The 14447-nt window shown below is 40.5% G+C and overlaps 1 protein-coding gene across 4 annotated transcripts in view; it reads left to right on the top strand.

The window, feature by feature from the left end:
* Nucleotides 1–14447, top strand: part of ARHGAP17 (Rho GTPase activating protein 17) — a 68871-nt gene that overhangs the window by 53117 nt on the left and 1307 nt on the right. Inside the window, exons 13-20 of one of the 4 annotated variants that reach the window (XM_065411800.1) lie at nucleotides 641–721; nucleotides 1647–1760; nucleotides 2185–2276; nucleotides 2422–2578; nucleotides 3901–4143; nucleotides 7272–7441; nucleotides 7914–8531; nucleotides 9722–9769. In XM_065411800.1, coding sequence (XP_065267872.1) covers nucleotides 641–721; nucleotides 1647–1760; nucleotides 2185–2276; nucleotides 2422–2578; nucleotides 3901–4143; nucleotides 7272–7441; nucleotides 7914–8531; nucleotides 9722–9768 — 1522 coding nt within the window. In that variant the 3' untranslated portion in view covers nucleotide 9769. Of the gene's footprint in view, nucleotides 1–640; nucleotides 722–1646; nucleotides 1761–2184; nucleotides 2277–2421; nucleotides 2579–3900; nucleotides 4144–7271; nucleotides 7442–7913; nucleotides 8532–8820; nucleotides 9300–9721; nucleotides 9770–14447 lie in introns of those variants that run through there. The other 3 variants (XM_065411802.1, XM_065411801.1, XM_065411799.1) reach the window with 3 other exon arrangements.

Here is a 14447-nt window from a genome sequence, read left to right on the forward strand (position 1 = left end):
CTGAATTGTGTTACTAAGGCCTGGTCTACACTGGGGGGAGTGTCGATGTAAGATACGCAACTTCAGCTACGGGAATAGCGTAGCTGAGGTCGACGTATCTTATTTCGACTTACCTCCCGTCCTCACGGCACGGGATCGACGGCTGCGGCTCCCCCGTCGAGCTACCGCCGCTCGCCCTGGTGGATCCCCGATAGATCGATCGCTACTCGCCAATCCGGCGGGTAGTCTGGACGTACCCTAAGTGAGGAAAAATGAACTTATGGAAAAGTTCACAGGTTTACACCTTTGTGCTTTCAACTCCAGCTAATAAATATTTGTGTGCTGAATTAATCTTCAAACTTTTGTGCATTAGTGTCCTGAATTGGTTGTAAAAGCATTAAAATATACTTAAGTAAAACAGCTTACATTACGTTTGAGTATTAAACTACTTCAGACTCTTGGTTACACACTGTGAGATATGTGCAAAGGGCATTGCCTATTACAAGCAGAGTTAATGAAGGGATTCAGAGCAGTTATTAAATGAGTGAATGCAGAGGCAAGAGGATAATTATACATAGGTGGAAGCCTATAGACTCTGCTTTTCCTTTGCTGGTAGCCGAAGGAATTCTGTTTGCTGATCTAAAATTTCTCTTCCCCACAGCATACAGGACCAGGACAAGAAGCTGCAAGAATTATGGAAAATTTGTAAAAGATTGCCAAAGCCTAACCTAGCTAATTTCAGGTACATTAAGAACAATTGCTACAATTTTTAGCACTACCGCTTCAATGCTAAAAAGTCTAACCTGTTTCAAGGCTAGGATGAATGATACGCATTTTGATCTGGTTTGTACAATTAGGATTGTAAAGGGACATCTTGTTTTATCAAAGCACAAAGTGCCTTAGTGTCACTGTTGATGGTTCCATTCACTTTTATTAATTCCTTGAAGTGGGGTCCCGTAGAATTGTTCCCTACTCTCTAACGCCCTGGACTGATCATAGAACAGTAGTGTAACTTCTGTAGCTTCACTCCAGTGGTGCCTTACATAAACCAACACTCACTATGTAAGGTTTCTCAACTTCTCACATAGTATTCCTTTTCCTTGAGAACTTCCCAAGCTCAGACACTGCACCTGGCTTCTTCCTAAGCAGCTAACCCTCTTGCTGATTTCACCCTCAGAGTGAAACACAGGGAAAACAAGGTCTCTGAGTAGTCTTAAGTGCATGACAGGAAAATGTTTACTGTAATATGGTATTTTGTCTTTATTTAATGTGCTTTCCTAGTGCATGATCATTCTAACCTCAATACTCTAGTTTTTGCTGTAAATATATTAAAGTTTTTGAAGGCATGCTAGTTCTTCCATGCTTAAGATGGAAGGTATTTTCCAACTATTAGTCACTTTCTCAGTAAACTCAGTTTTCCTTGATTGATGGGAAGAAAATTAGTAGCAAAGTACTAAGCATGAAATTTTAGTCCCATTTTTACCACAGTCACCCTTAGGAGTTTCTAGAAGCTTGATTTTGAAATGTTTAATCTCTGTGTGATTCCAGTTAGCCGCATCCCCTCCAATGAGAGACAGCAATTATTAGCAGTCATGTGCTAGCAGAGCATTGTATGTAGTGAACTGTTGCCACCATAACTGTTTAATGACTTGATTCATTCTTTGTAGGTATCTAATCAAATTCCTAGCAACACTTGCACAGAACAGTGACATTAACAAAATGACACCCAGCAACATTGCAATAGTGTTAGGCCCCAACTTGCTATGGGCAAAGACTGAAGGGTAAGTTGGTTCTATTACTAATTGTATCTTCAGTAAAGAATAGAAATATAGCTGTAAGTGCTTACCCAAGATCTGAAAAGGTCTTAAACAAGTTGTTGAGAAATGAATTGTAAAGGGTGGGACTTCAGGAGCATGTCTGCTCTCTTCCTCCAGCAAACATTATGAAATTGCACACAGACCAGTGGCATAAAGGCTGTGTAGTTTTCAGAATTTTTCCGTTCCATGCACTTTGTGGAAGTCTAGAATATTCTGGAAAAAGCCTGTGCTTGATTATTTTTTTTTTTTATGTGGCAGTAATTGTGTGTGTAGTGGCACTCGTTTAATTCACAACTTTCGGCATGCAAAATGAAGAAAACAACAGTATTTTTAGCTTCGAAAGAGGTGTCTGTATCCAAGATCACGATCTTCTGAATTTTGTCCACAGATCTCTTGCTGAAATGGCAGCAGCAACTTCTGTCCACGTGGTAGCAATTATAGAGCCAATAATTCAGCATGCAGACTGGTTCTTCCCTGAAGGTAAAGACTTGCAGTGATGGGAGGAATTCTGTCAATACTAGTTCCATGGTATTCCTACACTGTTAAATAATTAGGAATATAAAATGTTGATGCACTGCTTCTGTGTACATACATGTCTTACAATGCTTTATCTGTCTTCATCCAGATGTGGATTTTAATGTATCTGGAGCATTTGTTGCTTTACCTGCCACTAATTCCAATCACTCCTCACAACTTGGGAGTGAGTCTGAGTCGGGGACACTGGAGAGGAAGAGGCCTGTCAGCATGGCTGTAATGGAAGGCGATTTGCTGAAGAAGGAAGGGTATGTTTAGCTCCTGTCATTTTTTTAGAGCCATTAGCACACACTGAGAACTCCCAACCACGGAGGAGGTTGTAATTTAACATGTTTCGTAGTTCATCTTAAAATAAAATTGTGGTCAGAAGGGGAATTCTATGGAAATACTCCTAGATAACCCGTGAGTGATTTATTTCCCCTCATATTATTGCAGCCTGAGGAAGGGTCAAAGGTAACGTACTGGCATTTACTTCAAGTTATGCTCTCTGCATGATAAAAGCCAAGCAGATAATTACTGCTTCTGTTTACAATATTCCCAACTCCGAGATTTTAGGTCTCAAAATAATCCATTAAAAATAAAAGTACATTTGAAAGTATCTATTGCTTTAACTTTTGAATGTTCCAAGGCTTCTGTTTAAAACCACAGGCTGAAGTGGTGTTATCTGGTGCCTTCATGATAAAAGACTTCTGATTTGATGATGGTACAGTATACCATGGCAGATGTGCTGTATTTACCCCCATACAATAACATGTAGTGCATTTGTTATCAGTTTTTCATATCAGTATTTAAGGGATGTGCTGTTCTAACTCCTTATGCAAATGTTAAATTGTTACCTTGGTTTTAACTATGGTTAGACACATGCAAATTATTGTATTTATCGCAACTGTATACTAGATTTCCCTACTGCTGTCATGTGGTGAACAGTATTGACGGAGGGGAAAAAGAGAATCAATTCAAGGTTCATTCATTCTTGTTTTAGTGGATTTTAACCATGTCAAAAAAAATATTTCTAGAACATGCTGTGTTAGCTTTTTAAAATGGCATATGTTGGAATGACAGTTTATCCATAGTTAAATAAGGTAGTAGTTTCCTTCCTTTTTTCATGCTTTTAACCATGCAAATGTATATAAGCCTTTCTTTAGTAAATAAATGTTTATCTTGAAGTCTATATGGAGACTTGAAGATACCATTTTAAAAAGTTTGTGAAACACCTAATGCACAAAGTCTGAAGATATCCTGGTGTCTAAGGAAATTTGTATATATTTACCAGTGTGGTAAAATTACTCAGCACTCAGATCTCACTTGCATCAATGTGTGTCTTCAATTTGTAATTGAATAGCCCATCCCACTGATGTTTAGTTTACCCTTCTGTGTGAATAAGTCAAGTTGTGTTGCATGTCTTAACAATAGTGGTGTTATATGGAGAAAGGTGAAGCTTTCCTTGTTGCTTTTTTGCATGCTAAGCAACATGGGTTGCTGTCTGAGTTATAACATGCAATATTGCTCTTTGGCTTTATTTATCTGGAGTTGGCCTGCATGGTGTGTGTTCACTCTCTCTTCTCTCTAGCTTTGGTGTCAAGGTTGTGGACTTCCAAGTGAATCCTCGGAGATGTGGCACTATAAATAGAAAGCACACATCCCCAGCTTTCCAGCCACCACTTCCACCTACTGAGGCTGGCATGCTGGCTCAGCCTGTAGCAGAGCAGCATTCACAGGGTTCTGTGGCTGAAACCAGCCCAGTAAGTGCAACTTTTGCTCCCTTTGCTGGCACAGCAGAACATTTACAAAGTCAAGGAAATGAGGATGTCAGGTAAGAAGTCTGGCTTCTGTTGGCAGTGGCTTAACAGGCTGCTTCAGCAACAAACTGGTCTCTGTCAGTATAAATTAATCAACAGGGTATTACCATCCAACTTGAATATACATTCCCTTTTTGTAAAGTGCTTTGAGATGTATGATAAAAAGCACCATACAAGAGATGATTATGCATCTTTCTCTTTTTAATTTGAAGTTAATTACTATAAAATCTGTCTTACAACATGAGAATTTTCAAGAAGTCTCCATCAGTATACTCAGCTGCCCTCTGTTGATTGATCTCTTCAAGTCATAATCCTGGAAGTATCTTCAAAACTCAGGCTCAGTTTATTGCTGAAAGCACTAAGAAACTCAGTGGCAATACTAGAAGCCTGTAAGTCTTGTCTTGGTCATTTCTGTTAAGTGATCTAGATTCATGTCTTGTTTGCTTTTCATTAGCAAGTGTGTTAGCTAGCAAGGAACAGACCTAATCTTAACCCTTAAACAGCAAGTCAGAAGTCAATTTATCACTCTTTGGCATCAGCTTCTTTAGCATAATGGTATATTAGATTTTCACCACTTGACTGCTATTGAAATTCTATGCAATCATTTACTTTTTTGCTAGTCACTATATATTTTGATCCGGAGACTAATTACAATAGATTTGCCCATTCCTTTTCACCCTCTAGGGTTAATGTAACACTTTGCTTTTGGTATTCTCCTGGTTCCTCCAAGTGAGAGCTGGTAAAGCATTTTAAAGTGAAGTTTGGAGAAGGTTAGTCTTTTAGGCAACCTCCCACAAAGTAAAACAGGCCACAGGTGCCATTGTTGGATTGGTTCAGATCAGTAACTTTGTTGCACTTTACTTCACTTTTGTTCCCCAAGTGACATTCTTGCAGATCTGATCATAATGGATTAACTCTCCTAAATTAACAATGCCCAAGATCTCTAACTCTGAAAACATGAACTACACCCAAGCTATTAGCAATCAAGGACAGTACTAGTGGATTCAGAAGTACAGCTGTATAGAAGGGGTTGTTCTCTGCCTTTAAGAGAATGTACTGATAGCTTTTGTGTAGATAAATTTAGGTAAGAAAAACTTTCTTGTTTCGTGAGTGTTAATGAATTCTTCAATGGTGTTGGATCTTGTAAAAGCCAATAGCCTCTCCAAATTCAAGATTACAATCTAACAATACCGACTGGGGAGGGGAATGTACAACATGCAGGAAAAATGATCGGGCATAGATTTTAATTTTTTTTTTTTTTTTTTTTTAATTGTGAGGCAAGTATAGGGTGTGGGAAGGAAGGACATGGATTAGGGGGAAATGCATTCCCCACAACCTGCACTCCACACAAACCATTCAGACTCCTTGGTTCTCTTCCTGTCCTGTTGTCTGGCTTCACTCTTCCTCCGCCCCTGCTCAATGCCTAGATCTTTATACAGATCCCCACCCCTCTGTACTTTCTCCATTCGTAGGTCCCCACTAACCTCCTGTCTTCCTCTGAAGTACCTCAGTGGTGGTCTGTCTGGTAGAAGCAGATCCCATGGCAGCTTCTCTGGTGCTGCTCGTGGGTCATACATGATTTAAGAAGGAAGCTACTCCTTTTATGAAGCAGCCTCAACCGTGCCCCCCTAGTGGCAGCTTCAGCATGGATTTTCCAGTCCTGCCTACAGCTGCACTCAGAGCCAAGAGCATTACAGTGCTTCTCCGCTCTCTGCAGGGCCTAGTTTGATATGCTGCAATATCTAGGTCAGAGGTTCTGTAGTGTGTCAATGGCTCAATCAGAAGCTACTGTCACGTTCTCCAGAATCTCAGCTCTCCTTTAAAATAGTCTGTAGCTGTTACATTGCAAGGGAAACTTCCAATGTGAATAAAGCATAACCAATGCAAAGATGTCTGAGTCTGTTGCCCCAGCAATAGCCCTGGGGTTTGGCCTATCTCAGCTCAGTGAGGTGTTAGATCAGATCACCAGTGTTGATATCACTGGACACGTCCGGACTGCGCACAAGGTGGTAGTGGTGGAGGGGAGTTATACCAAGATGGGTATCTCAATGTCAGTCTTGCACTATAGTTACTACCCTGACAAACTACATGGAAGTTAAAAGCTAAACTCCGGGGGGTGGTATCGGGTAGCTACACTGTGGTAAAATATTGCTGCTGTCTTGTCTCAAGACATTTCCCCCCAGTCAAGGAGCCACGCCAAGAAGGCAGAGGAGCTCAGAACTGCCTGCACACTGAATATCTACATGATCTAATGTGAGCGGTGTCTCACTCTGGTGACTCACGTGACCTTGTATGGGCAGAGCTTAACAGAGCATCCCCACTTTTATTCCCCAATCTCACCTCTGAGTATATCAAACTAGATGCTATTTGAGATGTCCTGCAATGCTGGGGCAACAGAGGTTATTCTGTTGTTAAAGCCACAAACACATGGTGACTTAAAGTGGGGTTAGAATTTTTGAGAGTAATCCAAGTGTTTTCCATGAACGTTCAAGTTGGGAGTCTGATGAACCAGCCTTAAATGTATTGACTCCTCTTCAACACCGAGAGAATACAGTCGGTGTTAGAACAGTAATTAATGCAGATATGTATTCCGGCGATCATGCAAGGTTGGCTATAGATTTATTTGTACTCCAGATCATTGTTTTGGTGAGACTATATCAAACGTAGTCAACAGGGCCCACTTAAGACTAAGACTTGGTCTACGCTAGAAAATTAGGCTGGTTTAATTACATCGTGTGTGAAAAATCCACACCTGGGAGCAGCATTTTAAAGCTGACCTAAGTCCCTGTGTAGACAGCGCTATCTCCTCTTGGGGAGGTGGATTTACACCGTCCCTCCCATCGGCATAGGTAGTGTCTACGCTGAAGTGCTGCCGCTGTGCCGCTCTACCGTTTCAAGTGTAGACAAGCTTGAAGTGGACAGCTGACCATGGCAGCTCTAGAGATGCACAGTCTCGTTACTTCACTTGTAACTCCGAATCCCTTCAGATACCATTTTAGTACAGGAATCTGTTTCCCATGACTCAGACACCTGTATCTGGAATTTACCTGTTTCTGATGTAAGCCCATGAGTTTGGTGCAGTACATCTGGGGGAAGAGGTATTTCAAAAGCAACTTCTGATTCAGGTGTTTTAAATTTTCAGTACCTCAAAGCCCAGGGACACTGCAGCTTCAACTACTCCTCCACCCGTGAGAAATGGTGGGCACTTAAGCACTATGCAGAACCAGCCACAGTCATCCAGTAGCTCTAACCAGCTTTGTGTTAGTCAACCACAGAATGCTGCTGGTCCCAGCCCCCACGCAGTGAGGCGAGGTATGTTGGGTTCTTGTTTGCAGTTTTCAAAGTGTGACTAGACTCATTTCTTAAACAATTGTTGTGGTTAAAATATTGACCTCTCTCAGCTGGGTGCTTGCCCAAGTAGCTGTTTTCTGGGATCGCTGTCAGTTATTGCACTCCTGGTTTATTTGGATGGACCAATTTTCCACTCAAGCAAATAGTTCAACAATGTATTTTACCAAAACCTACTTAAACTTGAGTGTGCTACCATGGACAAGTCTGAAGCATACTGCGATGTTGCCAACAGTGTACAGTGGTATCACTCAGGCAGGAGTTTGCTGATTAATAATCTTTGTCTTCATTTCTTGGTAACCAATATGAAACTACAACAGTAGTAGGCCTGGATAATTTCAACTGGAAAGCGTCTGGGCATTTTAAATAATGTTACTCATTCCCTTATTTCTACTGTACATAGTAACTAATATATTCTTATCAATGTCTCTCAAAGCTGTTAAAAAGCCTGCACCAGCACCTCCCAAACCTCCACCTGGGCAGCCAGGAAACCATGGTTCTATCGCAGCAGCTCAACTACCTTCTGTCTCTCCAAAACCACCCACAAGAAGTCCTTCTCCTCCTGGTCAACCTACAAACCCTGGGGCAGTCCAGACTTCCACCTCTTCCCAGGCTTCTGCACCTCGGAGATACTCCAGCAGCCTCTCCCCAATTCAAGCTCCTAACCACCCACCTCCACAGCCCCCAACACAGGCTACTCCTCCACTGCACCCTAAACTAAATAGTCAAGTATCTTCTCCGCCTGCTGTACCTAGTGGCGAATATGGACCTGAACAGCCATCTTGTACTCCTCCTCAGACTCCAACGCCACCTGATACGCCTCCTTTAGGAAAACACGATGCTAGCTCAGCACTATTTCCGCTGCAGTCATCTACCCAAGAAACTTCGCAGTCTCATTCTCCTCCTCAGACTGGTACATTACCGAGACCAAAGCCAGTACCGAAACCCCGGAACCGACCTAATGTTCCCCCACCACCTCATCCTCCTGTTTCTCATTCATCTGGAGACAGTGTTCTTACAAATCCCACTCAAACTGCTTCCAAAATCATAACTGGTAAGTGAATTCTTCTTTGTATGCTGTAGCATGTTAATATATTTTGGGGCTGGGGAATGTCTACTGCTGTAAACATCACGTTAAAATATACTGATGAACCTTCTTTGGTGAAATACGAAAAGCAAGCTCAGTTAAGTTATTAACTTGCTGGTTTTATTTTGTTAAAATGCTTGACCTGCATATTCTGGTGTACAAAGTCTTTGCAGAGAACGGTCCAGCATTTTCCATGGAGAGAACTTTTTGTTCTTCTAAGAATGAATGCGATTTACTTTCTAAATATGTTTTCCAGCCTTGACAGCAGAGCATTGTTATAGGACTCAACTTTAAATGGCTTTCCCAAGCTCGTCACATCATGGCAGCCACCATTACGTAGGCACCAGTTGCAGAAATGGCAAATATTTTGAAGTGAGAGGAGGCCTAGCCAAGAACACATTAAGCACATATTCTAAGCCAAGATTTCTGAAGTGGCTAGTGCCTTTGTGAGCCCTGACACAATATTAATGGACCTGACTTTTCAGAGGGTGAAAATCAGGCCCCCATTAAGATGTTCCAAATTCGGCACCCAAAATCACGAATTGTTTTTGAACACCATGGCCTGGTATAAATCTGCATCTCTGTATTGCAGCATAACATTCCATGCTACTCCAAGGATGTCTCCACTGCAGTCAGAGATGCAAATAACAATAACAGTGAAGCTGCAGCAACATGGGCTAGACCAGCCCGTCTGGGGACCCAGGGAATCTATTCAAACGTCTAGTCTGTGTTGCTGTGGCTTCACTGCTATTGTTCAGGCTAGTTAGATCACACTTCACTTTGGGTATGTCTAGACATGCTGCAGTCACACCTCTGATTGCAGTGGAGACAGACCCTCGTGGGGCACAAGGTGGTTATTTGCAGGCTCCCACAGGAACAGTGAGTCTGCGTTTTATAGATGATAGGTGGGAATAATGAATTTAAATCTTGACGAAAAATGTACCCATCAGTCACGAAAACCAGCGCCTTTGAAACGTCTTCCTGCTAAGTCGGACTTTTTTCAACACTTTAAACCGGAAAGGTAATGAACATAAAAGACTAATGCTTTTAAATCTGCTGATTTGTTAATGGTTACAATCCTTTCCAATGATGCTTCAGCTATCTAGAATAAAGACTAATTTTGTTTGGAATGCAAACTATCTTCTGTTACCTAATAGCTCTACCCCATGATGCCTTCACAGGTGGGGAAGGTTACTGCGAATAAGGTTTGTACTGATCAAAACCCTGCAATATAGCTACAAATGCTCCTGCGCAGCTGTTTTTATCTGTAGCTTTATTTTGTTCATGCGCTTTAAAATGTGTGCTTTTGTCCAATTAGCACTATCTCATGATTACACGTGCCAGCCAGTTTGTAACAGACATTAGGACCCATGTTTCATTTTGATATTCACTTGCAAGCTTTTTTGAAAAGAATCCTCAAAGTGTACCTTGTAAAACCATGCAAATAATTAACACTTAAAAACGTAACGCAGCTGTTACCAGAACTACCACTTCTGGAGTCTAAAGTGACAGATAGTGCCCATTTTAAATGTCTGTTCCCCTCCTTGGTTAACTTTTGCCAAACTGAAGAGTTGGGAGTTAGCACAGGCAAACTTAGCCACTCATATTTTGTTTCTAATGCAGCTTTTACCCTAGGATTTTGATTATTTGGATTTTAACTGCTTGGAACTTACTCCTATAAAGCGCACACTGTTCATGAACTAAACCCCAATGCAGAAAAGCTACTGGCAGCATCTCTTTGCATTCTGGCATGTTTGTACTTGCATTCTATAAGCTCTCGAGCCTCCTTAATGGTGCAGCAGGTCTCTATTCAACTACAAGCTGTCCAAAGAATAGGTTGTTTAGAAACTTGACAGTTGCCTAATGTAATGGCTTACAGGTGCTATCTGTTTTGAGGCAACAATTTATGGTGGGCTGAATAAACTGAGGCCACATATCTTCCTACTGTATTTTCCACTCCATGCATCTGATGAAGTGGGTTTTAGCCCACGAAAGCTTATGCCCAAATAAATTTTAGTCTCTAAGGTGCCACAAGTACTCCTTGTTCTTTGTACCTGAGTTGATTACCCCAGGACGTGGTTATTACAGGATTTATAGACAATGCACTTAAATTAATATTGTACTGAGAAGCTTAATTGTAATTGCAATTTCTAAATGAAACTACCACTAAACTGGCTGTCAAACTGCTGAAAAGTGAACAGCTTTAAAAAGGGCTTTAATCTTTTGTCCTCTTCCATCCCGCTCCCGCTCTTCACAGGTCAGCTACATTAATCTCTCCAGAATAACAGCAAAATTCTGTTTCCAAATTGAGCTGGGAAAATAATGCTGAGGGCTAGGATTCTTGCAGCATGCTTGACAGTGAGTTTTATTCTGGGGATAAGAGCCACCCTGACATGTAGGGCAGGGAGGAAGGGCTGAGCCTCCTTTCCCAAATGTTGGTTTCTGCAATTTGACTACCTCATTTTGTTTGGGGTTCGGTGTATTTTTCCATATACATGGAGTTTCCTGCTTCATCTGAGGTAGTGGCTTTGTTGCTGGCAAACAGCTAAAAACTGAGTTTTATTAGTCAGGTCAATCCCGTAGGGTTATTTAGGAATAGCCATGTCATTAGGCAAATCCCTCCTCTTTGGATAATAGCCATTCAGAATACAGGAATTTACTTATCTGTTGTAACATTGCCTCATTTGAATAATCATTTAATCACAACAGAGTACAGCAATCTGTGCAGCTGAGAGGTGTGGCTATATCAGTAACCATACAACACTCCTGCAAGTCTGTGCTGGGAAATTCCATTTGTTTAGTAAAAGAAGCCTCTTTAAGCAGAACTAAAGTGTTTGATTTGATCCATATATTTCCTTAATGTATCCAGGGGCTGATTCTGCCAACTGTATCTCAAATGATGCCATTTGTACAGTGTCAGACTGGAAAAGTTTAAGGCCACAAGTACTAAAGTAATTTAATCTTTAGTGAGCAAGCTTTAGCAAACCAGCCAGATAGTGGCTGATGTAAGCAATAGTACAAGAACTTTACTGGCATTATTACATGACTAGGGAAAAGCAGGAGTGTTTATATTATTGGATTCTATATTAAATCTAACAAATACATTCAAGAAATCTCCTGGAAGCTAGGGAATTTGGAGAAAAGGCTGAATCTCAATGCTCAGGTTTACCCCTTGCAAGCCACACTAGGATAGGATCATCCACTGTTTGGAGACTAAAGAGACAATCATACAGACTATGGTGGAAGATAAAATTTCATCCTTAACCTAACACCCAACATCATACTAAAAAGTTACGGAGCAGTTACTCTTATTACAGGTGCACCTTAAAAGCACTTATTTTAAAGACCACTGGGCTACTGTAGCTTTCATGAATTGGGTCCGTTGTGAAATATTTTTAACTGATCCATGTGTATATAGGCTGTCTTTTAACTTTATGCTTAACAATAAATAGCATACTAGGGAAAACCAGACTCTCACAAGCTGAAACTGTCGAACTCCCAATTAAAACTAGCAATAAATGTCTGACATTTGAACTGTAACCCCTGAAAAGCTGCAGGGTGTTTGTTATACCAACTCCTTAGTCCTGCTTTAGATTTGAGTAAGTCTTCAAATCTTGTTAATGGTTGTAAAGTAATTAGCTCTAAATGCTAATTGAAAATTTTATTAAACAATCTAGATGTTTGACCTGCATTATTCAATGTGAACTGAAATTGGAAAGTTTAATGGTAAGGAAAAGGCATTTGATTGGCCAAAGATATTGCTAGTTCATGACTGAATGTGCACTAATGCCCACTACTAACCTGTCACCATAACGCCGCTTGCTTACATTCTGATTAATATAGCATGCAAAAAGAATGGCTCTTCTATTTTATGCTTGCCCTAAATTTAACAAATACTAAATGCATTCAAGACTAGAATGTAGTTCATGTTTTGCACCACTAATGTCTCATGTCTTATTTTACTTTTTTATTGAATGGGAATCATAACAAATGGGTTTTCTCTCTATTCTGTGTTGTATTTGAAGCAGCTGTGCCTTTTTACTATTGTTTTTCTGTTGTAGCAAAAAAAAATCTTACCCCATTATCCTCCTGTTAACGGTCACCCTCCCTTTTCTAGTCCATCCTTCACAATGAAGTAGTGATGAGGAGCGCTCCTGTCCCATGCCTTCCCCTGGAGGTTACGACACAGTCTAACATGATTCTGCAAAAAAGCTCTTGGAATACTAAACCACTAGTGCAAAGTCAATAGTACTAAATTTGTAGAAAGTGTAAGATGCTAAGTGTGTAAATGCTTCCAAGGCCCCTGCCATTTAAAAAAAACTTTGTTCATCCCTGCAGTCTGAATTTTAAAAGGTATAAAATACTAAGATGGATTTGGAATGTCTTTAATTGTAACTTGCAGTGTTGTAAACGTATTGGTTCCAGGATATGAGAGACAAGATGGGTTAGATAATATCTTTCATTGAACCAACTTTTGTTGGTGAAAGATGCTTTCAAGCTACACAGAGCTCTTCTTCAGGTGTGGGAAAGAAGACCTCTGTGTAGCTCAAAAGCTTGTCTCTCTCACCAACAGAAGTTGGTCCAATAAAAGATATTACATCATCCACCTTGTCTCTTTACTGGCATTTGAGTCTAGTATGTAATGCTTGTGGTGATGGCAGTATAAGAACGTGTATGAGTTACTAAGTCTTCAAAGTTCCTTTAATACTTTTTTTTGAAGTTCTTAAAATTGTAATCTCTTTATTTCAGTATTAAACAAAAATTAGTTTTGCTCTACCCTGGAAACAAGAAGAAATCTAACTTTTTTTTTTAGTGGTGGTTCACCAAAATAGATCTTTGTTTACCATGCTGCTTGTTCTAAAATCTGGAAGGTTTTTATTGTACCTTTATTATCCTTATTCCTAACAGTTTAGGAGCTTTGGAATTAAGGATTAAAAAGGTACAATTTCACTTATCGCTGAAATTCAGCCACTTTATGGATGGTGTATGTTTTGGGTTTTTTCTCACAACACCATAGTACAAAAATTAGAGAAGGAAATGCATAACTTACTGGTTGAATCTACACAGTGAATTTAAGTAAGATGAAAGTTATGTAAATTGGAATCCTATTACAGAAAGGGCCATGGGATCTTATGACTTCATGTGGTAAGGACCTGATTAAGCGTTCTGCAAAAAGCTATCCACATAGGGCCTTTGAGGTATTGATTCAGGGACTCCACCTACAAAGACAGCAACATCACTGCAGTCACTTGGATTTTCCAGGCCGTTTTTTCCTACCACCCTTGAGCAAAGATTTACATAAATTTGATTTGTTGCTAAAGTGGGGAAGGAGCAGGAGTTCTCCTCCTAAATTCTAATTCCACCCCTGCCACTGACAATCCCTGGGCCCAGATCTTCCATTTATGCATTTGTAAAACGAATAATACTTACCCATTGTTTCTGTTTGAGGCTTAGTGTTTGTATCTTTGAGCTCTTCAAGGGGGTTTAAAATTGCCTCTTCGAGCCAGAGGAATAAATAACTGATCTGTGTCTCGAGAAGCTGAAGTGTATGTGGCATATTATGAACACTTGGTTACTTTCCGAAACACTGAGGTGAAAGCTTTCATTCAAATGGTTAGCTGTTCTTCCTGGCTTTCTGCCCTGTTCCTAACACCACCAGAACTGCAAGATTGAGAGCCCCTCTGTCACTTTCTAGATACTTCTACCAGAAAGGGCCAGAACAAAACTCTCCCGTCAGTGATCAAACACAAACTACAAGATGTTCCCTACCTGGCCAGGGGAAAGAAGCTGAACCCAACCCTTTCTTGGGACCATTTGTGTTGATTTTAAATAATTTCTTCTTCTTCTACCTGTAATAGACACCTCCCCTGGATATCATACATG

This window comes from Emys orbicularis, chromosome 10 (assembly GCF_028017835.1).
Source record: "Emys orbicularis isolate rEmyOrb1 chromosome 10, rEmyOrb1.hap1, whole genome shotgun sequence".
Taxonomy (NCBI): Eukaryota; Metazoa; Chordata; order Testudines; family Emydidae; genus Emys; species Emys orbicularis.